Source organism: Ylistrum balloti, unplaced genomic scaffold (genome assembly GCF_031769215.1).
Source record: "Ylistrum balloti isolate Yb309-2 unplaced genomic scaffold, AGI_CSIRO_Ybal_v1 Utg369822, whole genome shotgun sequence".
NCBI lineage: Eukaryota > Metazoa > Mollusca > Bivalvia > Pectinida > Pectinidae > Ylistrum > Ylistrum balloti.
In genome coordinates, this window is record NW_026781989.1 from 312,733 (window position 1) to 337,684 (window position 24,952).

General features: G+C 32.2%; 1 protein-coding gene across 1 annotated transcript; it reads right to left on the minus strand.

Moving 5' to 3' along the window:
* Positions 1-4,031: 4,031 nt before the first annotated feature.
* On the minus strand, positions 4,032-7,623 carry LOC132545060 (G protein-activated inward rectifier potassium channel 3-like). Its single transcript, XM_060208727.1, has 2 exons — positions 6,305-7,623; positions 4,032-4,056 (listed from the first exon to the last, which is right to left on the minus strand). The coding sequence occupies exons 1-2, from the start codon at positions 7,621-7,623 to the stop codon at positions 4,032-4,034; spliced, it is 1,344 nt and encodes a 447-aa protein (XP_060064710.1).
* Positions 7,624-24,952: the final 17,329 nt, after the last annotated feature.

The window sequence follows — 24,952 nt, forward strand, 5'->3', positions numbered from 1 at the left end:
TTCCCCATAAATTTAGCTTTCAATAATGACAAGTTTTTTGACCTATCTGCATTATCTGGTGCCATGTATGACTTACTGCAAGTGTACATCTCAACTACTGAGAGAAAACTTAGAGAAAACAAAACAATATCTTTAATATTAGGACCACTGGTTAGAAATGAATGCTTAGATGTTATCATAAGTACATACCAGGTATATGATTTGTGCATTTTTAGTGAGTTATGCTGTCATAAGAATGAGGAAAACTGTTTTGAAATATGAACAATGGAAAAGTGTTTACGCTGTGTTCTTGTCAGAAAGTCCTTGTTTTGGTGCCAAACATACTTGCTGAATGGTGTGATAAGAGGTTCTATCAAACAGAGGCTTATAGGTTAATTACTTATGATAAAAAGAAATATAAGACTGGTACACATTTTTGATAGTAAATATTTTGATTATAATCAGCATTGATATGATAGATGATTTGGTATTATTACCTGTATAGGTAACTCAGATTTTCTTACTCTCTAGTACTTGTATTGATGTGTATTGTATAGATTTTTTCTAAACACACAGTAAGACATACTTTGTGGCTTAGTGTTTTTTTGTATAATTGTTGATATTACATTTGTGTTTTAGCAATATTTAATTGCAGTTATAGTGAAACATTGTTTGCATATGTGGGGAAAAAAAGATGTTCCCCAATTGAAATATTTCGAAGGTCTTTCATGATAATTTTTTTTTTTTTTCTTTTTTTTTTTCTTGGGTTGAAGTGCATTCAATCTGATATTTCTGTTTACAGAATATGTTTGCTCTGAATAATATTTAAGTAGGGTCTTTCATCCAAACAGTTTGAGCCTATCAAGGTATGGTACTGGCACATGTTCACTTTTCTTTTACGAAAGTATAACTGGTCAGTATTCATGTGTTGCAGCTAAGTCTTATTGTCTGGGTTCGGTGTCATCTGATTTAGTGGTGCATTGCTTGGTAATAAATTTATGATCAGATTTTGTAGTTTTATGGTCAGATTGGACAAACCAAAAGTAAATATTGACAACAGCAATATGGGAGTGCTAGGTATATGTTTCACTAAAAAGTGAACATACTGTCTTTGATTTCATTGGTCAATATTGAAGTGGAGAGAAAGAGTAGTCACATTTTAAACAGAGACAAATTTTAATTTACAAAATTTGTGTCAATCAACAGTTATTGGACATGATACATGTTGATTTTATTAATAAACTCAGAAAAATATTTTTGCATTAATAATGTAAAACCTGTATTTGTATTATGATATTTTAAGATGACAATAAAGTTTATGTGATACTGTATTCAGAGATCAGCTATGTCATCTTGATTAATGTCTATGATGGGTTGTCACTTAAGGTCTGGCTGGCAAGCAGGCATCAAAACTTATAATCCAACTACCTCTCATCCTCCTGCATAGTAATATTCATATCATCTTTGTGATCTGGTCAGTAAAGTTTCTTTCTGAATTATGAATTAACAAACCCATTCAAAGCTGCTTCCTGTTGAAGTCTTCAATGTCTGTCTGGATGAAGAATCTGATAGACAGTCATTGAATTATTTGTAATTGGGAACTTAAGTAAAATTCGTAATGTAATCATGGAAAAGATTTGTATCGTTTACTCTATTAAAACATGTTGATTGTACATTTTGTGCTTATAAAAACTCTTTGTGAATAAAGATGGGAAACATCACAAGGGTTTTAACTCGAGGAAAATTTGAACGATATCACTATTTATATTTCAAATCTTCATTTTGTATATATGATGAGTTAGTACATTGATGACTTCAAATGTTGAAAGTGACATCACCAGTCATTTTCGTTGAAATAACTCCCTGAAAAAGGCATTATAGAAATCAGTCTGTTTATCTGTCTGTCCATAACTTTGTTCAAAGATCTGGTCTTGTGGTTCTCTCAGAGACTTGGTAGACTTAATTACAAGGGCTTGAAGTTGCCCATTTTTGTGGCATTTTGATTGGATAATTTTTAGAATAGTAATTAACTTTTCCTTGAAATAGATAAATTTGTTGAAATGTTTGAAAAAAGAATCAAAATGATTCTTGTCTGCTAAGATTATTAAGAAAAATATATGTGTATATATATTTAGAGAGAGAGAGAAAAATAATCACTTAACATGACAAACAAATATATCTTTTTAAATTATATATATATATGTACACACAACATGGACAGGATTAAATTACAGTACGGTCTTACTGTATGTAGGGTGAAGATGACAAAAATAAAAACTTTGATATACGCTTTCAATTTTATTGATGTGATATAAAAACAAAACATTTAATACAATGAACATAAAAATGATTACAATTTGTAGTGCAATAATGATGGTGGTACCACACACATTTGTAGTAATGATAAACGTACAGGTGCAAATATCTAAATATATCTGAAGGTACAAAACACAGTCCGTGATCTTTATGAACAGGACATTGTTGGAAAAATGGGAATATATTTATGGTATTTGTTTAAATGAAAAGGTTCATCAGTTTCAGCTTCAGTCGTGATACACCAGTGGGAGACCCAGCCAAATATTTACTATAATTATATGTGTAAAAGTTATTTAGGAACTCCTGAAAACTTGGATTATTTATTGTTACTAAGACTACATTTGGGACAAATTAATTCTGATGTCTCACACAGGACATTTCAGCTTATCACAATTAAGGGACTAAATAATCTTGAAAAAAGCACATTGTAAACTTTAATTACCCCATATGTACAATTTAGTGGCATCTATTATTAAATATGCAAAGGATTCATTTAAAATGGACAGTCCAATAAGTAATTAAATGATTATCTTATTTCATAGAAAAAATCATTGATAGAGATTTTCCCCCAATCATTTGAATAATTTAATTTTTTTTTCAATGAAATTTTTTATAAGACTTTAAAAATACACTAAATAGACGAAAGTGTTACTTTGATTATGTGCCTTCACTTGTTTCTTTGGAGAAATATATATTTTGTTCAATACATTTAATGAAAACACATTGGCTTAAAACAATATTGGTTTGTTTTGATATTGAATACTGGTCTAAAATTAGTAGATGTGGAAATGCAATTTTATAAAAATTTCTTTAAAAGCCATTTTGATAAAGTACGGTGGCTGGTTTAGGACACACATATGTTTTTATTTAAGTCGAGCGCTCAAGATAGTAGGTTGAGCATTTAAGTCGAGCGCTCGAGAAAGTTAAGTTGAGCGCTCAAGTAAGTTAAGTCGATCGCTGGAGATCGTAAGTCGAACGTTCGACTTAAATAAAAAAAAAACAGGTGTGTCCTTAACCAGCCACTGTAATAAAGATATTATGGGAGGTAAAAAACTATCTAATCATTCCCTGTTAGGAACAAAAGCTGAAACAAAAAGCGAAAACTAACTTATTGTATTTGTATTTTTTTAAAGAAGTAGTAGATAATATCAATATGATATCACATGGGTAGTATTTACAGGGAATAAATCCAGTCAAATAATGGATAATGGAATTATGCTTTAGAATGGATTTTAATTATACAAGATCTACAAATATTCACATTTATTTCTGGATTTGCACCAACTTGTTAAACCCATAGTAAACCACCCTTCTCATGTTGCCTTTTTGTTAAGGATGCAATATACAACACTAAGAACTAAAACTACTGTGCATTGAAAACAAATGGATTTTCAAAACGTATTTCGTACCTTATCTAGACTGAGGTAAAGAGACATGACAAAAAAAAACCTCGATAAAGATCAATGATCAATACCAAGGTCAAAGGTCAGTCCTGCCGGAGTCTGAGACACTATACAAAACTACTATAGACAATAGGTCCCCCCAGATGATGAATCAAAATTGATTATAAGCAGCTACACATCCTTTCATGAAAAGATGATTAATTATCAATTAATAACTATTAATTATATTGAAAATATCATGTTTCCTTATATGGAATTCACCACGTGCTGTCATCTAATGAAAGCGTTATCTTGGTTGAAATTGTATGTACAGTTATTGCTTGGTTTGTCTCCTCAGAAAGCTGGCATCGACAGTCTCCTGTAATTATAGAAAAAATAGAATACTATTAACAAATATAAATGCTGTTTCCATGGCAACAGTAAAGTGCCCGTATAAGTGTAGAGTCTATACTATAAGTACAGTGTCGCATTAATGACGTGAGGTAAAGTGTACTCATGTGTTATCGTGTTATTACGTTGTATATTATGTGTCGTGTTATTGTCGTGAATTATTACGTTGTGTAATATGTGTCGTGTTATTGTCGTGAATTATTACGTTGTGTAATATGTGTCGTGTTATTGTCGTAAATTATTACGTTGTGTAATGTGTGTCGTGTTATTGTCGTGAATTAAATATATGTCGTGTTATTGTCGTGAATTATTACGTTGTGTAATATTATCGTGTTATTGTCGTGAATTATTACGTTGTGTAATATGTATGTTTTACTGTTGTGAGTTGTTACGTTATGTGTCGTGTTATTAACATACAATACCACTGTGTGTTATTTGTGGTGTTAATTACGTGTTATACCACTGTGTAATGTATATCGTGTTATGGACGTGTAATAAAACCGTGTATTGTGTCGTGTAATTGAAGTGTGTTATAGCAAAGTGTATTATGTGTCGTTAATCACGTGTTATATCACAATGTATTATTTCTATGTATCACAAAAATAACACAAAAACAATTCTACGTTTAGAATATGTTTTCTATTAAGAAACGTTAAACAATCACTCCAAAATGAAGACGGGTACAGTTTAAAATCACAAGAAGGCGTTGAAATCACTGTGTATATATACAGCTTGAAGGAAAGAAAACACCTAACATCAACCGTTCAGCATCAGCAGCCAGACCACAGTTCGTTGGACACGGATACATCTCATATTGTGTCGTTTTCTACAATTCTCTCATTTCTACAATTGCAGAAACGGACACAATACGAGCCATATCTAGCGGTGAATGGTCGGTAAAAAACACTTCTCGGAAACTCAGACACAAATAAAATTCAACCTTCTAAACAATGATCTCGTATCGTAATTATTATAGAACTGTCTCTTGGAATCTTGTTGATTAACACCAGACAAATCCAATGAAATATTTCCATATGCAAGCCAGACCAACCTTTCCTATTGCTGTCATATATTCCACAGTCATCCTTAGAACGACAATTTTACCTCCAGGTGTGGGAAAGAAATTTCCAACGTAACAGTAATTCCCAGGTAAATATACCATCAATAACATTGAAGACACACAAACAGCAAACACATAATAATTTTGTGATCAACGTGATCCAGCAAACTACAGATTGCAAACTTTGATAACCCTGGCCATGAGTATCTACCAATACATCCAGCGGAACAAGCTGATACACGCACCTGCTGCACTCAAGACTTTCCAATTTACAAAATTCGATATGAACAGAGGAAAAAAAACACACATCAAAGAAATACCAGACTGTGAAAAACTATCTCACTGTGAACTTCGTTAGGTACAGTAACAACAAAACGGGAAAACGTGAGTCACCACAGGTATCATAGGTTTGATATAGTGCTCTGTCGCAGGTCGCGATCAGAGGAACATGTTGTTTGAACTTAAATATGAAGCTGACAATTCACAGTTGTTTCATCTTTCAATAATTTGTTATATTTAATACGCATCACTTACATGAAAAAATACGTTTATTCTGATTTTTTTTCCAGCTGCCACGATCCAAACGAATAGTATTTCTAACACATATCTGACCGCTTTCATGTCTATGTAATCGATCAGTTTATTTCTTTATATCACAAAACTAGATTTTATTACAAAAGGCGTTTAAATTATCCTGTAATTTTCTGTGAAATCTTGAAATGACAGACAATAATTATCAAATTCATGTAAACATTCGTGGATGTATTATATATTTTATTTGAAAAAAAGAGAATTATACTAACTTTAGATTCAAAAAAATAATTTCAAAAAGAAATTTTGCATTATTGTTAAATGCAATTTATTTCGAACTCAAAAAAATAAACTTAAAACAATTTATAGAAGATTCAGAGATAAGATGAAAATGACATCATTTACTATTAAATCGTTTTAACTATTTATATAAAAAAGAAAATGCACAATTTATATATAAAAGGTTGATTTAATATTTCATATAGAATTACTGACTGGGAATGATGGTTTTTCCTGTTGTATTACAAACGCAGTACAAAAGTATGGGAATTAATATCTAATAGTTATTGACTGATACGAAATACACTAATGTAAGTTATACTAAAAATCTTTAAGAAATACATACCACTTTTTACTGTTGTAAGGTTCCTCCTTAAATGTCAATGTGCCTCTCCCCATTTCCTGCGCGTCTTCCGGGACGCGACTTGCCTTCCCGAGCATGTAATTCAAGGGCCCCGCATGACTTTGGGTTCTTCGAAAACTTGACCGTGCTGTAGCTCCTTCTGTGCTGTCTAAATTTCCAGTTCCGTTGTAGATATTTGTAACATCTCGTCCGCTACACTTGGGAGTTGGAGTAGGAACCGTTTCGTTGAACTGCTTGAAATTAGCTTCCCAAAGCCCAGATTGTATGTCAAAGTCTACTATATTAGCAAACCGGGACCCCCACTGGATGTCTTTTGAAGAATACGATGTTCTTGCCTGGCAGATTTCTCCTGTTGATTCAATAGTCCCTTCTATTATTACAATAATTTCGAATGTGTTGGAAAGGATTTCATCAAATTCCATGTTCCATAGAGGACTTTTGTCGTTGATTCTGTGTTTCAGAACTAAAGGCCACATCATGAATACACGGCTATCCATTCCGTGTGCTTCGAACTCCATAGCAGTTTGATACAGGGGGTATACAGTGCCTTCTTTGGAAACCTTTTCGCTGATGAAGATACCACTAGATTTGGTGTCGACTAAATGGGACTTACGCATGTCTCCTACCCGAACCTGAAGACAAAGTTCACCGTCTTCTATACAGATACACAAGCTGTCGCTGAACAGAAGGGTGAGTCGACGATGTTTTGGCCTGGCAACCTTGACGAGGATGAATCCGACAAGTAGCGTCTCTATAAGGAATCCTACTGTCACCTGTAGATAGACTAGAAATAAAGTACCGCCGCATTGTGTATTAGGATACAGAGCGCCGTATCCAATGGTGGTCTGGGTCTCTACCGAGTACATGAATGAGTCGGCGAACGTCTTCATGTTCTCCACACAAGGTCGCCAATCTGGGTTGTTCAAGTTGACAGGGTTGAAATCGTCATGGGCATAGCCCAAAATGTACCAAAGTATAGCAAACACAAAGTACACTAATAGGAATGTTGCACAAAAAATCAACATGGCGTACCGCCATTTTATATCTATCAATGTCTGGAAAATATCTTTCAGAAATGGAATCCTTTTCTGCTGTTTGAGTCCTTTGTACGAAACTCTATATTTCCCGCCTTTCTTAAGTAGCGCCGGGCGTCCAAGCTGATAACCATTTTTGAGTCCCTTTTCCTCCTTTGCGCCATTTACCGATGGAAACTCCAAAAGTTGTCCGGGGTCCTCCTCGGATTCTGTCGGCCTGGGTTTCCTGAAGCTTGCCAACAGTGCGCTCCGGTGATCGTAAGACATGGCGTGATGTTCAATATGAAATATATTACTGTATTAGGCTCTGATCCGCTCTTGACATGCTCAGCAATGGTGAAAATGAGAAAGACTTAGGCGAATTAGGCAACTTAACGTGCGGAGACCTGCGATACTGTGACGAGGTCCATGATTAAGATGGAATTATGACGAACTGATGACCAAACTGCAAAAAACTTGGGCTTTATCAATCATGAGTGGGGCCGGGGAAAATTTATGAGATATGGAACGTTCCGATTGGTTGTTCGGAGACAATGACTTCTTGCTTTATTGATCCCTGTTGTCAGGTAGGACTTATTTTGTTAATTGTTCAAGAGTACGAATGACCATGATGGCGGTTTATTGAGAGACGGTGATGGATGACAAGCCGCCAGCGGAGGAATGTCAGAAGCATCACTTTAAGTATTGCTCTCGGCATCGACGAACATGTAACTCTTCGCCTTTTGCACAAAGCAATCATTGTATGTCCGCGGGGCATCAAAGGGCCAGAAGTGTTCCGAACGATCATTGCCGAGTGATCAATATAAACCTTCCCTATACATCTATATGAACCACAGCGGACGGCTTCAAATTAGTTTTATTTAGAATCTTGCACTGCTTTATAAATATCAATAAAATTACATGAAAAATATTCAAGAAATAGCGACGAGAAAGTATTTCATTTTCAATCACACATGGACATTCTGAAATGCATAAATAATAAGATTTTAAAGTAAAAGAAATAAGAATATATAAAAGAGTTAAATTATATAGCAATATTGTTAATTTTATTTTTGTATATATATGATTTCAAATGGATGAACATTACGTTAAGAAATTGTATAAACCATAAAACTATTATGTTGATAAATTTGCTTTTGATTTAGCAATGACCTGAACTCATGATTTGATGAAACGTCTTGATTCAACCAATGTCTTGTCAAGATGCTATACATGTAATCCACGTCTTTGTATGAATAATTCTTATCTTTGTTTCGTATGCTTGCTTCAAATGTAGATAATATTTCAAAAAATAATTCTCGTTTGCAACCAAGAACTGTCAATTTCATGTGACTATTTTCTTATACTGATATCGACGCCCTTTATAAACATGTTAACATTTTCTCGACTTTAATTCTAGTAATTAGTTGTAATTCAAGAATATATTTTTGTAGTTAATATTTGTTTCCATTAGCGTTTTGTATCAGCTTACCAATGTTTTTTTCCTATCAAACTAACTCTGCTATCAAACAGTAAAACAGCTTAACATTTCTTCCTTATTTAGAATGTAGACCCACCTTTCCAACTTTCATAAACGTTTTGCCTACCACAAAGTAAAATAAAAACGAAATAAACAAATAAGTATAACATTTTCTTCCAATGTAAGACGAGTGGTGTCTATATTTGTCTCTCTATAAACATTATTATGTATATTTATGTTAATCGTGAAGAACCTTTAGTACTTATCAAACCATTTCTATTCTATTGTCTCTATGGATATTGTGTGATTTATTAATGTGACTATTTAGATACAGACTCAAAAATATGATTTGCCTTCCCCATACACTAAATACCAACATGTTAAGTCGATAAGTATACAGAACAACATTTTATTCTATTGTGATATTACTAACTGTATATCCTTGTTGTTTTTAATGTTATAAAGGCGATAATGAGATGTTAAGTTGTACAAGCTTATCCCGACGGTATCTCTGCATGACAGTACAATTTCAAGAAACATTGATAAGTGTGTGCCTTAGTTATTTCATTATCTTAACTAGTTGATAGAGGATATATGAGTTTGTACAGCGGAATTAGGTGTTCATGATTTAGCTGTTGACAACATAAACATATTAGAAAATGTCGTTAACGTCTTTATTCTATATGAAGATATTTCTGTTGTTTCAGATTTAGATCAGTTTAATAGGCTGATGATATTTATGTGTGTGTTTATATATCTATATTAATTTTTCAATCTAACGCATTTGAATTTCGCGATACGTAGAATTTTAAGGTGTATTATAAAATAGTTACTGTTGTAAGTAATTAGACTTGTTACATGTCAACTAAGAAACGTTGATATGTACAATGTCTTCATATAGAATAATATCGCAACAGTTGTAAGTGATGTGTGTTCCGGGTCCATATTCTGTTTTTTAGCTGCCACATCACTATTCTTGTAATCTGGAAACAGAATGAGGTATTCGATAAATCGACAAATATCGCATTGTTTAAGAAATTTTTCTTAATATGTATGAAATGTTACAAAATTAAACAGAACACCTAATGTGTTTGAGATGTTACATGGTGAGGTAAAACATTTTGTTGTTCCTACATGTAAAGACTAATTAAATTATAATATCTTAAAGCATAATTAACAACTGTCTGCTAATGAATGCATATGAAATATGTTTTATTTTGTTACTTTCCTGTCTACGTGATGCGGACGTGTTCCTCTTCATCAATCTAATATACATTTAAAGACATTCAGTTATATGAAGCTGCCATATATGAAGAAAGAACTTAACAGAATTATATTAGTTGCATATTACTGGACAACAACCCACAGTCTTTTATTAGTATTAATACAGCGATGTATAAAGATACATTTAATGCTTTAATATGACGCCACAATACTTACTTTTTCATTTTGCTTTAGATACAGAACATTGTAATAAAGACATACAAATAAATATAACCTTTTGGTACAAATTGAGAACTAGATAGAGTCATACTATGTATAAAGCTCCAGAATACAAATGTTTGGTCCTTTTAGGGCTTTCCCGTGATGATGAAAAGGACCTAAATTATTTTGAAACCTAAAAGGCGTCTGGGAGAAAATCCAAGGTGACGGAAAGCAATTCAGAAGACTACAAGTACATTTGTATATACACTGTACTGATATTTGCCGGTATTCGAACTAAATAAATATGTAATGTTAATCCAATTGAAACTATAAAGAGATTCAGTAACATACTACTTTTCTTTCTGTAATACTTTGTGAATAGACAGGTGTGTTTTTTACGATGTGATAAAAACTTTCTTTTTCTTTTTTCATTAAATACCGATATGGGTATGTAATTCAAATCTGATTGATAATATTAATGACACAGTGACCATTTACATTACTTCTCATTTTACTTTGCTGTCATGTGAATAGACAGGTGTGATATTCTTACTGGTACTGATACAGGTAAAAAAAAAAACACCAATACATGTGACGAGGTCATTCCTTAGTAGTCGATCATCAACTGACCTCGGGGTATATCATGACTGACTCGGTAAAGATAGCGCCACACAAAAAGATACATTTCTGTTTACCTTTGATAAATATCTCCCTGTTTATGTGTTTCAAATGTAAGCAAAATGTTATTCAACCAATATTCATTGTCTACATAGATATAATATATTAAAAATTCATGATTAACTGTTAATTGTAGTTGAGTTCTTAAGCGGTAATCAATAGTTGAGACTGATCCGTTTAAACTGCTTAGTATTGACAAAGCCTTCAGCTATGTTGTACATATACTTCTGACAAATGTGAACCTGACATATGATATAGTTGTGAGATGATATATATATATATAATAAAAAGCTATCGGTTAATCAACAGATGTATTCTTGATAAAAAGTGATAAAATTACCTCGAGTAATCCCACACACACACACACACACACACACACACACACACACACATATATATATATATGTATATATACCAACTTAAAATAGCATCTGATAACAAAATGAACATATCCAGAAGCGTTTTCAATATATTTGTTAATTTCACTCATTTTGTCACTACATATGTAACAATTAATGAACGTGTGTGTAAATATAAAAGTATTTATCGTGACCTAAAAATGTTATTCTCATGACAACTTTTTGTTTAGTTTTTGAAAATTAAAAGCAATATGACAAAATATAAGTAGTTTGTTGCTTATCAATCAAGAAGATCATTTCCTGACGATTTAGAATAGCCTACAAGAAACACATGATAGATAACTAGAGTGAATCATATTAAGTGGTTGAATACATTTTGAAGCCGTAATTCTATCTTTTATATAAAGACACAAGTGATTTATAGTACTTGCCTGAATACTCTTATAAATCTATACACCCTGAAGTTATGTTCCTAAATGTTTTATACACTTCATTATCTAATGAAACGAATCGACCCATTTCAGTTGTTTGAATAATTTGAAGTATGAATGAAATTACTGATTTGTAAATGAACTATTGAAGCTATCACAAAAGTCCATCAAAATGAATATAAATCATTTGAGTTAAATATCAAACAAAAAATGAGAGTTCCACATTAAGTACTTCCATGTTAAAATAATCATAAATACCGTCATATAAGTATGCCAACGGGAATAACAGGCAGTCGTACTTACGATCAAGATCTCTGGGAACGTAATGTCTTTATACAGCGCGTACCTCAACAGGTGTTCATAATATTAATAAAATTCATTATGGTGTGGAATGAAAATCGCACCAGCAAGAAGCTAGAGAAAGGACAATCCTGATCCATGTCGAAATGAACAACGCTTCTGTTCCTGTAGTATCCTATTTCTGTAATTAGATCATTGCAGAATCACGATTTTCAGGAAACTAACATGATTATGTTGTAAGCATGACCATTTATAGCTTTCTTCAAACAAATGGCATCGCATCTAAGAGCTTTGATTTTTTGTTATAAGCCTACGTCCATTTCATGTGACAAATTAGTAAAATCACGGAAATGAGGTTCAGTTGAACTTTTTCTGTTTCAACTTTGGGGTCAGGTTCGTGCTGTAGTTGGAAGTTGATCGGGTTTAGGGTGGTTGACAGTGAAGTTTCTTTATAAGGCTGGGTGTCTCGACTCCCTAGTTTGATGTGTGGGAACCTGCGTTCGGCAGGTACAGATAATGGATTACCGCTTCCGTAGTCAGACTTATTTATGTAGCTCTCACCAATGTGAAAGTTTATAAACAAAAGTGAAGTCATTCATTTTCAAGTTCATTGGGTAATTTTGAATCTGTCTTTTGAACTGACCCCGTTTATTCGCATATCGTCTGCAATAAATTTGTGGGGAGGGGGGAGCATCTGGGGTTCTCTTTGCACTTGATTAATTCATCGAAAAAGATGACGATTTCCTATCGTCATCGTATAGAGCTGCAGCAAGTAGGATATATGCAAATCAGGTAGATACATATTGCAATCAATCGAATTATAGAGGTATACTTAGATATCACGTGTTATATCAAAGATAATCATGTCAACTTGTTTTTACCTTCAGTAGCTTAATAAATCTCTACTTTATGCTAGAAAGTGTTTTTTTTTTTGTAAAAAATGACGTTCATTAAGGTTTGATGTCGAAATAACATGTGCATGTTTCTGAAAGTGTAATCAGTATAAAATAACAATTATTTATTTTTCTATTCATGAGGATGTTTAAAGCATTGTATCATAGATAATTGTAGAGGATCGACAATTACAAGGCCCTATGTTAATAAGATTGGTTGAATAATGTATACATGTTTCTGTAAGAGTGAAGCTGTATAATTAGATGTATATCCCACTCAAGGTAAAGAAGCCTCTTTTTTCAATTGCAACTTTAGATATTCTAAAGGTATTTTCTTTGGTTGTAATGACAGAATGGCGAATAGTACTGGAGAAATTTAAGAAAAAATATCAGAAAGTTTTCAAAATCACTCAACAAAAAACAAGAAAATTGCACATTTCAGTGCTAAACAGTGGATTAAACTGCATATGTACAGCTGCATATAACGATATGCTTTTAAATTTCTAATTCATATGATAATATCAAAATTTCCCATTCCATATTAATTATGGTTAACGAACTCATGCCTTTGTCATGACACATACTCCGGTTGTTCTGTTAAATCACTGTCTAATTCTGTCAATTACGGTAACAATATGATGTGAAAAAAATACCAAGCATACACTTGACATACATCAGGCATACCGTAGTTATGAGATTTTGTGGTGAACCACATTTTTCCTGATGGATTATACTTTGCTTCCACAAAATTTGTCTCTATTGGCGTCCCTATTATTTCCCTCCATCCTAATTCTTATTTGACTGACAATCATCCTCGTCATCGTTGTGGAATCTCTTCAGTATTTCGTACCTTCAAATCATGCGATTATTACAATAGTTTTATTCAGTTTACAGTATATCCGAGTTTGTGGCATTTATGACAAGTCATATATATCCCAAGTCTTTTGTTGTTGCTTACATATTTGAATTAAATCAAATTAAAAGCACAAATAAAACAACAAAAACAAGACGCAAACAAACAAGCAAAATGCAAGCGGTCCCTAGACCTCATCAGATGATTTTTTTGTTTCTGATGTCCGCCTGGAATTCATATATATCTCCTCACTGTTAAAAAAACTAAAATTTTGTTCACGATAGCATTGCACTCTGGCAAATATAGAGAGGTGTATATATGTTTTGCGGACAATGTATAAGCCTCTGAAACACCTGGTGGTACTTTCGTGTGTTTCTGTTATATTCGCCTACTCCCCTTAACATTTATAGGGAACTGAATGAAGACTTTCGTTGTCTTTGTCTTCGTCTTTTATCTGCTACTTTTTGAATTACTGTTTACTTTCATTTTCAATTTACAAAAACATATTGTATGCGATTAATTGATTACAGTTTTTCTTTACATTTCATTTCAACTTTTAGCCAGCTTATGTTAATAATTCTTATTGGTCGAAGTGGAAGAGCATGAAGGTTCCTCCTCGGGAAGGAAACTGGAGCATCCACGTGAACAGGAAGATGACCCCATACCTTCTCACGTCTTTTTTGGGAATCGAACGCCGGGCATCGAGGTGAAAGCGAATGCTTTACCTCTACGCCATCCGACCACCCAGTTTTATATTATACAAACAAAGGCTTGTTAGGAATGGTTACACAGCCCATTATGATGGAATGAAACATCCGACAGTTCTTTCAATTCGTATCTGAACTTCAACACAAGCAAGTCATGATGATGATTTTTATTTGTCGTATTATTTGTTTGTTTCCATGTCCCTTAAGTTCTTGATGCCCTTACGTGTACTTTTAACTACCATGATTTTAAACTTTTATACTAATTTAAATACTCGACTCGTTTAGATGAGCCTTGCTGTTCCTGTAGTTTTTACCTCTGTTAGTCATTGCTTTTTTAGATTTAGATACATTAGATCCAAATAGCGAATGTATCTGTGATGCTAAGTAGCAAAATTTTGAAACATGCAAATGAGAAAAATTAAGATCTTATCGAGAGATGCATATATCTAGATCGGGAGGTGTATTAGCCCAATATCATATTTGCTATGCAATTTTGTGAGGATTAACAATTTCACGGATCAAACATTTCAGTTAGATGGCTGAAAAAAACATCCAAAACATCACTCTGTATTATGAATGAATATAACAATGCCATCTATTTACGTTTGAATTCATATCATTGATATGATTTAATTTGGAATCATAAAATGATAAATAACGCTGTGTCAGTCACTTGTTGATATGACAGAATGGAGATCATAGATATAAATCGAAGATCGATTCAATAATGACCCTTTTTTGAAACATTTAAAAAGAAACCATATCCTGGAGTGAATTTCAGATATTTTTTTTTTCAAAATTTCCATTAATCGGTAAAATAACTTCTATACAAAAGCAAATAATTCTGATAGATGCATTTTGATGTGTTTTATGAGTAGGAATGGATAGCAACTAATTTCTGGGATCAGATTTGTGCTGAAATTATTTTTTCGGTGATTAGTGACATACCGTAACAGGTAATATCGCCACGCGGAATATCTAACATTAGTCATGTCAAAATGTTCTCCATTGAAGAATATATCTTATAGCTCTTTAAAAGTTTTGAAAATTTGATATACAGTGTCATGGCGGAAATAACGAAAGTTGGAAATCCCAATAAACTGATTTATAAAGTACTGTTTTTAGAAAGTAAAAGAAATGAAAATCCTGGAATTCTGATATTGCAAGTTTCCGTTATAAGGAATGAAATAAGATGTAAATGATATAATTTGCTTGATATATAAGTAGATCAGCAGTGCATAGTAGTGAGCTGACATATATTAAATGCGGTACCAGACATGGAAATAAGAGTACTACATTAAGTACAAACTAGACATCCCACGCTCCGCAGTACATAACCAGTTGTAGTATAGGTAGGTACATTACAGACGGTCGAACAATGTTCTCTTATGTCGCGACATAATAAAACACGCCGACATGGAGATATGCATATAACTACAGCTCACAAACCAGCGGTATATGGCAACATGACAGAGTAACAGTAATACAACAATATGTTATTATTCTTTATTTACTTTTCCATCGTATGCAAACATCTTGAATGGTGTTATGCTTCCACTGATGGGAAAGAACACGGTTTATAACTGTTGTTTACAGCCTTAGTTTGCCGGTGTAAGAACGCATATGTATTTAACAGTATTGCCGAGTGAAAACATGGAATGGTATTTCTAGACACGTTTTCTTAACGTGAGTGTATCTTTAAAACTTCTGCTATATTGATATTTTCTTGCATAAGTCGTCCTTCATCGTCGATTAATAAGTAAAGATGTTTTCGTACAAAACTCGTATGTTGGTCCATTCTTCATTTAGGGAGTCTTCATATCTAACAAAAATCATTGTTTTCCCATTTGTTTCTGTAAACACCATTAAGATGTCCCGCCCCGTTTGACAGATAACCAGATCCGCTATGAACAGTTTTCGGAAGACCGATATTAACCATAAAAAGATCGTCCGGAGACGATAATGAGTGTTTAATGTCCTCTGTAACTAGCCCCTGTCCACCTGGGCCAGTTTTACAAAGCTTGGTTAGTGCTAAATGTAGTGGTAGGTGAAAACAGAAATTAATCAAAATCTGGAAAAGTCTTTATCATTTCAAACATGAAGACTTGTTGAGACAAATGTATATATTTTTGGACGTCTTTTTTTTCTCTTCTAAAATCCTGTCTTTCCTATGAAAATGATAATGTTTCAGTAAGTACTAGTCAACTCTGTCTACTATTTAATATATAGCTTTAACAGTTTGACGTGATTCTTCATTCTTTTATTAGATATATGTTTTTTCTGTTAAGTCTATCTATATAACAGTAACCTTTGACGGTTGCGTAATTGGCACACTAAATACAAACCTTTATGATGGTCCTGCTATTCCGTCTGCTAAAAATTAAAATGATTAAAAGACAAACTGATAAAGAAAAGTGAAGCTATCTAATGCAACTTATTTTATATGTTTTTTATCCCGTTAATGATTTTTTTCAAATCTAATTTGGCGTTTTGTTACGTGTGTTTTAGCTATTTCCACACTCATTTGGAGAGACCCGAACAAATATTTGTTTGTTGACTTTTTTCAAGAGCAAAATGGGGAAATATACAAACAAAATGTCATATTGGTTACATTTGAACTATTGTCTTGAATGTTTTACACTATTAACACAACAAACAGTGATGTGCATGTGCACATGGAACCTTATTTATGACTGCAAAACGATAACAATTTATTTATCTATTCACTTAATTGCATGGCTAAAATGTAATAACATACAATTTGTATATAAGCAGCTATGAAAATGACTTATGTTTCTACATATAAAAATATTTAGATTTTAGAAAAAAAAATTAAATGGTATCTAAAGTTTTGGTTCATTTCACTGAAATGTGTTAATAAGAGCTTAAAACAATTCAAATTTTAATGAAATTTTAGCAGTGATAATTCAATATTTGTCGGATTTCTGATTCTTACTTTAGGCAAATTGCAACCGGAGATGGGGTGTTTATGCCATACTATTGTATTAGAATAATAAGTTCTGTGATAAAATGTGTTCATTTGCATAAAAATTACATTAAGCTTAGAGAAACTTTTTTACGTAAGAATATCGAGCTTTCCATACTGACAAGTAAGTATCTTTTCAACAAGCTGTCAGAGTGACACATAGCTCATAGTTCATAGACTGACCAAAGGCCATAGCAAGGCCAATCATTTGACCATTATTATCTGTCATTGTAACTGACCGGAAACGTGACAGCTATATTGAGGTACATAACTAGGTGTACAGGTGAGAAAGAATTACCTATGGTCAATATGACGGTCACAAAGCTGGACAATGTATATGTCAGATGGACCTGTGGGCATGTATGTTGTCAATGACATATGTACACGTTATTTAACAGCCTTATAGTTGACATTGGAACATGACTAAAGACAGTGTTACTGTTGACATGAGAACGTCCTATTTTGGTGTGGTCCATGTTCTGTTGTAGTGTTAGTGTTGACATGTGAACATGTTCTGAGGTATAGAACATGAACTGTAAAAATGTTTCTAATGACAGGTGAACATTTTCTGTTTTTGGTATGAAACCTGAACGGTTATTGTTTATGGTGATGGGTGTCCAAGTTCCACGGTTTTAAACATGAACTGATACAGTGTTATTGTTGACAGGGAAATTATAGTCTTAATGAAATACATATTATGAGTCTGTGAATTATTTCAATGATAAAATGCATTAACAAATCTTTTCGTTTACATGAATATCATTAAGATCTTTAGACCGTACACTCTAGAATTGGCATGCTTTACCATCTTTCCCCCTAGATGCTAGTGTTTCCCTTGTCATCCCTAACAAGTTCCAGAACGACAAAATTGAAAAAGCCCTATTCATTTATGTACTTTTTTGTACAATAATTATAATTACCTTATGATATTCTTATAAATCAATTACTCAATAACCAAAATGTACAGAAGGGATAAAATAAATATATAATATAAATATTCTTTTCATGTATGTTACAATTGGATTTTACACATTTTTGTCGAAAGAGCCATTTTATGTCCTTGATGAAAGGAATAAATCTGCACCGTGCACCTTTTACAGTTCTTCAGATATACTGTACCGGTTCAACACATGTATTTTGTTTATCCAGTGCCAAAAGTGATGAAACTGGATTAGGGCGTTATATTGGTATGTTTGACATTTGTTTTGATCATTTTTATTTTCCTACATACTACACATATATTATCTATACATATTTGAAACAATTACATTTAATAGGATTTAATAGGATAATAGTGAACGCAGGCATTTCTGTCTCTGTATTCACATCAGTACAATATATAATTAATATAAACATAATATTAGACTAGATATAAGACGCTGTATGATCGTACGTCAGTTCAAGATCTTTCCAGAAATCGTCTAGGTGTTTTTCAAAATCATGAACGCTAAGTGCGAAAAGTTTTTGGGTACCAAGACAAACATGTGATTGTCGCCTTTCAAGTTTAAAATTATATTTAAAATGACTATAATTTAGACTGTCAGTGATGCTAAAGGATTAACATTGTTGCAACCTATAAGGCAACTGAAGGATATGGCTGATGACATTTACAGTTAATTTGACTTTAATGCCCAATCTTTATACAAATACCTGTTTGTAAAGAACAATGGTTTTGTCCTAAGAAAATATGTACAATATAAAGCAATTTAAGCTCTATACGGCCATTTTTATCTGTTTCCTTCTTTTATGGTCGTTATAGACAGGTTTGACCATAATTAACAGTGCTATTCTCTTGGATGTATTTTTGTACATTCCTTACAATGATCAATTAATATCAATGGCATGATATAAAGGTAGCAGTGACCTGTATTTCAGATTTAACATTAAAGATGCAAGCCTATTGAAACTTTTCATGCCGTTGTCATCCAAACGTTGTAAGAAATGTAATACTTTTTCACAATCAGACAATTAATTCAACACATTTCTGTCAGTCCTCAATTTTTAACGGAAATTTTACACACCAAATGTTAGATTCCTCACGTTTCTTGACAATTTTTTTTGCATTGAAATGAAGTTTGTATACTGAACATCCATTGTGTTGAATATGAAGGTATGATGGTATGTAATTCAGATTTTCGTTACATGCTTTCAGACGTAAATGTCCAGTGTTTATTTCGTGTGTATGTTCGGCGATTCGCTACTGAATAATGACCTGATGAGTTTCATGTAACATTACAAATTTTCCTACCATTTGATCTGGGTTAGCTTAATATCTGACCACGCACTAGAAATGAAACAATGCAGTAGTATATATGAAGTTTTAAACATCATCTACAATTACATTATTGATAGTACATCAAACACAATAAATGGTGTTGAAAATCATATGTTAATCTACCATAGCACTGTTTAAATAACACCTGTATTTTTATTACTATTTTTTATAACTGTAGAGCCTGTACATTTGTTGAAAGTGGTGCGGGAGACGCTGCATAGAAACGATAATTCTTTTGTAATAACATAGAGGCAGCGATGACAATGCTTTTGTGGTATCATGATTATATTAATACAAATAAGAAAACATAGATTATAGAAGAAAATGAAATGGAAACCAAATTATGGTCTTATTTCACTAAATGTGTTCCTATTTCTAAAAATGTATATCTACGAAATGAACAAGGTTAATCTTACAAATGCCTACAAATGAATGGTATATTTCAGTACCCAAGTGGTGAAATTTTGGGAAACGTAATTTGTTCTTAGGAAAATATCTTTTCAATGGTCATTATGATATTTTAGCACCACATCATCATTCATTAATGATTTTTGTTTTAAAAACCAACCATACAGAGAATAATATACCACATTGTTTAATTAAACTGAATTTGTCAAACATTTTTCTGTTGTGTTAAATAAATAGAGATACACTATATGCTTAACGGTTTTACATATTCTTTATTCACTTGTATATTGTTAAAGTGTTATATTTCAGCATCCATCCGCAAATACATACTTTGCTGTTATACAATTGTATTCCTTCCTTGAATTAAGACCGAGGATTAAATCTGTTTCAGATTTCACTTACATGTTATATTAAAATGTGTTTTATAATTATAAATTAACTGATGACAAGACTTTTTAAAGGAATTTTCAGTGAAGTGTTATATCTATGTAATACTCAACACGACGTCTTACATAAATACATACACATACCTCCAAAGTTGTAATAAATACATGTATCAAACGATTACACACAACTGGTTATTGTTAGAGTTTTCGTGGAAACTCGTTGATTTGTATTTGTGTATGTATACACTACTTAATTTGTATTTGTGTACGTACACACTAATTAATTTGTATTTGTGTACGTATACACTAATTAATTTGTATTTGTGTACGTACACACTAATTAATTTGTATTTGTGTACGTATACACTAATTAATTTGTATTTGTGTACGTATACACTAATTAATTTGTCTTTGTGTACGTGCACACTAATTAATTTGTATTTGTGTAAGTATACACTAATTAATTTGTATTTGTGTACGTACACACTAATTAATTTGTATTTGTGTACGTATACACTAATTAATTTGTATGTGTGTACGTGTACACTAATTAATTTGTATTTGTGTACGTACACACTAATTAATTTGTATTTGTGTACGTACACACTGAGTAATTTGTATTTGTGAACGTACACACTAAGTAATTTGTATTTGTGTACGTACACACTAATTAATTTGTCTTTGTGTACGTGCACACTAATTAATTTGTATTGGTGTACGTATACACTAATTAATTTGTATGTGTGTACGTGTACACTAATTAATTTGTATTTGTGTACGTACACACTAATTAATTTGTATTTGTGTACGTACACACTAATTAATTTGTATTTGTGTACGTATGCACTAATTAAGTTGTATTTGTGTACGTACGCACTAGTTAATTTGTATTTGTGTACGTATGCATTAATTAATTTGTATTTGTGTACGTATACACTAATTCATTTGTATTTGTGTACGTATACACTAATTAATTTGTATTGGTGTACGTATACACTAATTAATTTGTCTTTGTGTACGTACACAATTAATTTGTATGTGTGTATACACTAATTAATTTGTATTTGTGTACGTACACACTAATCAATTTGTATTTGTGTACGTATACACTAATCAATTTGTATTTGTGTACGTATACACTAATTAATTTGTCTTTGTGTACGTGCACACTAATTAATTTGTATTGGTGTACGTATACACTAATTAATTTGTATTTGTGTACGTGTACACTAATTGATTTGTATTTATGTACGTATGCACTAATTAATTTGTATTTGTGTACGTATACATTAATTAATTTGTATTTGTGTACGTATACACTAATTAATTTGTATTTGTGTACGTACACACTAATTAATTTGTATTTGTGTACGTACACACTAATTAATTTGTATTTGTGTACGTACACACTAATTAATTTGTATTTGTGTACGTATACACTAATTAAACAAAAACACAATACGTGTATTATTGACAAAACATTTATTTTTTGTATCCTTAGTCATGATTGTGAATCTGAATTGTATGATTTTATAAATACACAAATGATTAGCATTTTTCAATACAAATTAGATATAGTGGAGTCAAACAATAAATTTAATTTGATCTTCCTTCTAGGACTGTGAAGCTAAAGGTCTACATCTAGAAGCCTAGAAGGCGACCGGGTAATATCCATAATGTTTAAAACATAATATATTCAGTCAAACCTGTCAATTCGTTTTTATATCTAACTGTCTATAAAGAGCGATGATTTCGTCCCGTGATTAGATGTAAATGTTTTAAAAATAAAACGTTGCTATAGTAACAGTGTTGCGAGTAATCGAACGAGCTTGTTTATTTACATTATTTAAGATTTATATTAAGTTTTTACTATCAAATGTTTTTTTTATATTATGTTTATGCCTATAAACATTAAGTTAGCTTTATGTCGTACTGGGAAAGAAAATTCTTGTTTTCATTATTTAAACTTTTGTTCTATTTTGTTTTGTTGTTCGTTTGTTGTTGTTTAGTTATTTATTTATTTATTTATTTATTTTGCACTGTTATGTTTTTTTTTTCTTGCTTTTGCATGTATGTTTATTATTTTCTTCATATATTAATTTTTCTTTGTTCTCCAATTCATATTCAAATATATGGTTTACAATTTGCATGAAACACCAATATTTACATGTATATATGGAACACATTTAAAGTTGTCGGTAAGGGCTTTTCCCTTTGAACATGGCACAAAGTAGTTTTCGCAGGAAAACATAAAACAATGTTGTGACTGGTGCTGTCAGCCGATGACCGATTATTGACCAATGTCAGCTTACTGGTCAAGCTTTCGGCATGTTTCTGTCTCGGAACACGTGTTATAACACTACTGACGAGTAAACTGACATATTGTCTCTATAGTTATATAAGCATATCCGGGCTCCATTGTCTAACCGCATCTTTACGAAATATATGTCAATTGTGTTTTGATATAAAATCGTTGTCGTTAACTCTTTAAAGTGTTGACACACGAAAGTTTATGACATTTAATCAAATCTTGAAAACGTTATTGTAAATCACCACATCGCATTGTGCCCTTAATATGGCAGTTACTTACTTAATTGTACTTGCGAACATATTTCCCTCTATTTGCCGTCATCCTGAATGATATACGCTTCAATTCAAATAAGCATACTTTGTGAGTTTATTATTCAAATATCAAGTATTTGTTTCAACTGTTTGTGATATTGAATAACCACCCCCCAACCCCCCAACCCCCACAAAACCCCAACTCCCATTCCCCCAACCCTACCCCCTCCCCTGATTTGTAAAACGGTTCTATTATTTATTCCGTTAGATCATAATTCTGTGATGGTATCAGAAATGTAACAGATATGGTAATATTAGGAGAAAGGTGACTCTACCATATGTTTTAACACTAGAACTTAAAATAATTATGTTATGCATAGTACCACTAGAGTGAAAATTCTTGATACTAGACATTTTAGCATTAGATCAGTACTCCGAAAAGACAACCGTTAGAACAAACGAAGTTCTGATTGTTCCGAGTACAAAGTCTTACAACTATCGCTTTTATCACCAAAACATGGATGTTTACCGCCATGTATGATAAAATGGCGACACTTTCATGTTACTGCAATCGCGAGAGATTAAAGCCGCGAAAGACAGTTGGTTTTATACAGTATGAAATTGATCGGGTAAAATCTACTTCTCATGATATCATTTTATACAAGTGTTGTTTAGACACATCAAACATTTGTATATATGTATACATTTTGTGCATATTTTTCCACGTGCTTTTCATACTTTCATATTCCAGTCCTCATTTTTGAAGTTTGCAGAGTACAGAATGAAATGAATGAAATGTATGTACATTTCACGGATCAAAGTATTGATTATGATGATAAACATGTTGGTATTTTTATATATACACTACATATCGAAAAAAAAAAACATAATGACACAACGCAACACTTTTAAAATTGTACGCAAGATTTTTGTGATATAATAAAACAAGTTCCATTGATTAAATTTAGGATGCACTGAAATGACAAAAATATAATACTAAGAAATATCCCCTGTCTATTTCATTTACCATATCGTGGCACGAACTCATTACATTTGTGGCAAAATTGAAGTATGACATATATTTAATTATTGCTACCTGACATCGATCTTGACAAATTCGTTGTATATTGATAAATGTAGCTAGACAGAGCTATGACTCTAATATCTTGCTTTCCCCAGAGGTGTTCGATCTCACAGATAAGGACTAAGTTTTTTCTTTGTCTTTTTTTATTGACAGGTAAAATTTGGACAGACGGAACAAAGTGGACGGTTAATGTGACAGGCAGTGATAAATAAACCTGTGTGATAGAGATACAATCCTTGATTTAACAGCTCATTGGTTCATTTTGTCATGCTACCATGTTCTCATTTATCATCGTTTAGAATGAAACTAATTTACACAGTACCTACATATTGGGGCCCATGAAGGGAATTAAAATAATAAAACAATGAAAAAAAATTAAATAATATTTAAAATAAATTATCAAAAATATATATATTTTCAGTTATAAGTCTAATTTGAAATAAGTTATTTGACGACATATGTGTACGTGATTTTTCGTTAAAAGCACTGTGTTTTTTTTCAGAGAACGTGAACTACCCCCCGGGCATTCCAATCATTAAAAGATAACCAAGGGGGCATACTGAACTTCATGCATGATCAATTATAAAATGATACTTGGATGGACCAGGAATTGCGATCAAATTTATCTATTTATTTACCTACGGCCGACCAGACAACATCTCTTGAGGTCAAAGGAAACAACACGTGCAGTTTAACCAAGTACAGACCTGGCAGTATCGTTCTTACATCAATATCGATATAAGATACAGTAGAAAATTATCTTACTTACCGAAAATACATTTAATTCAAA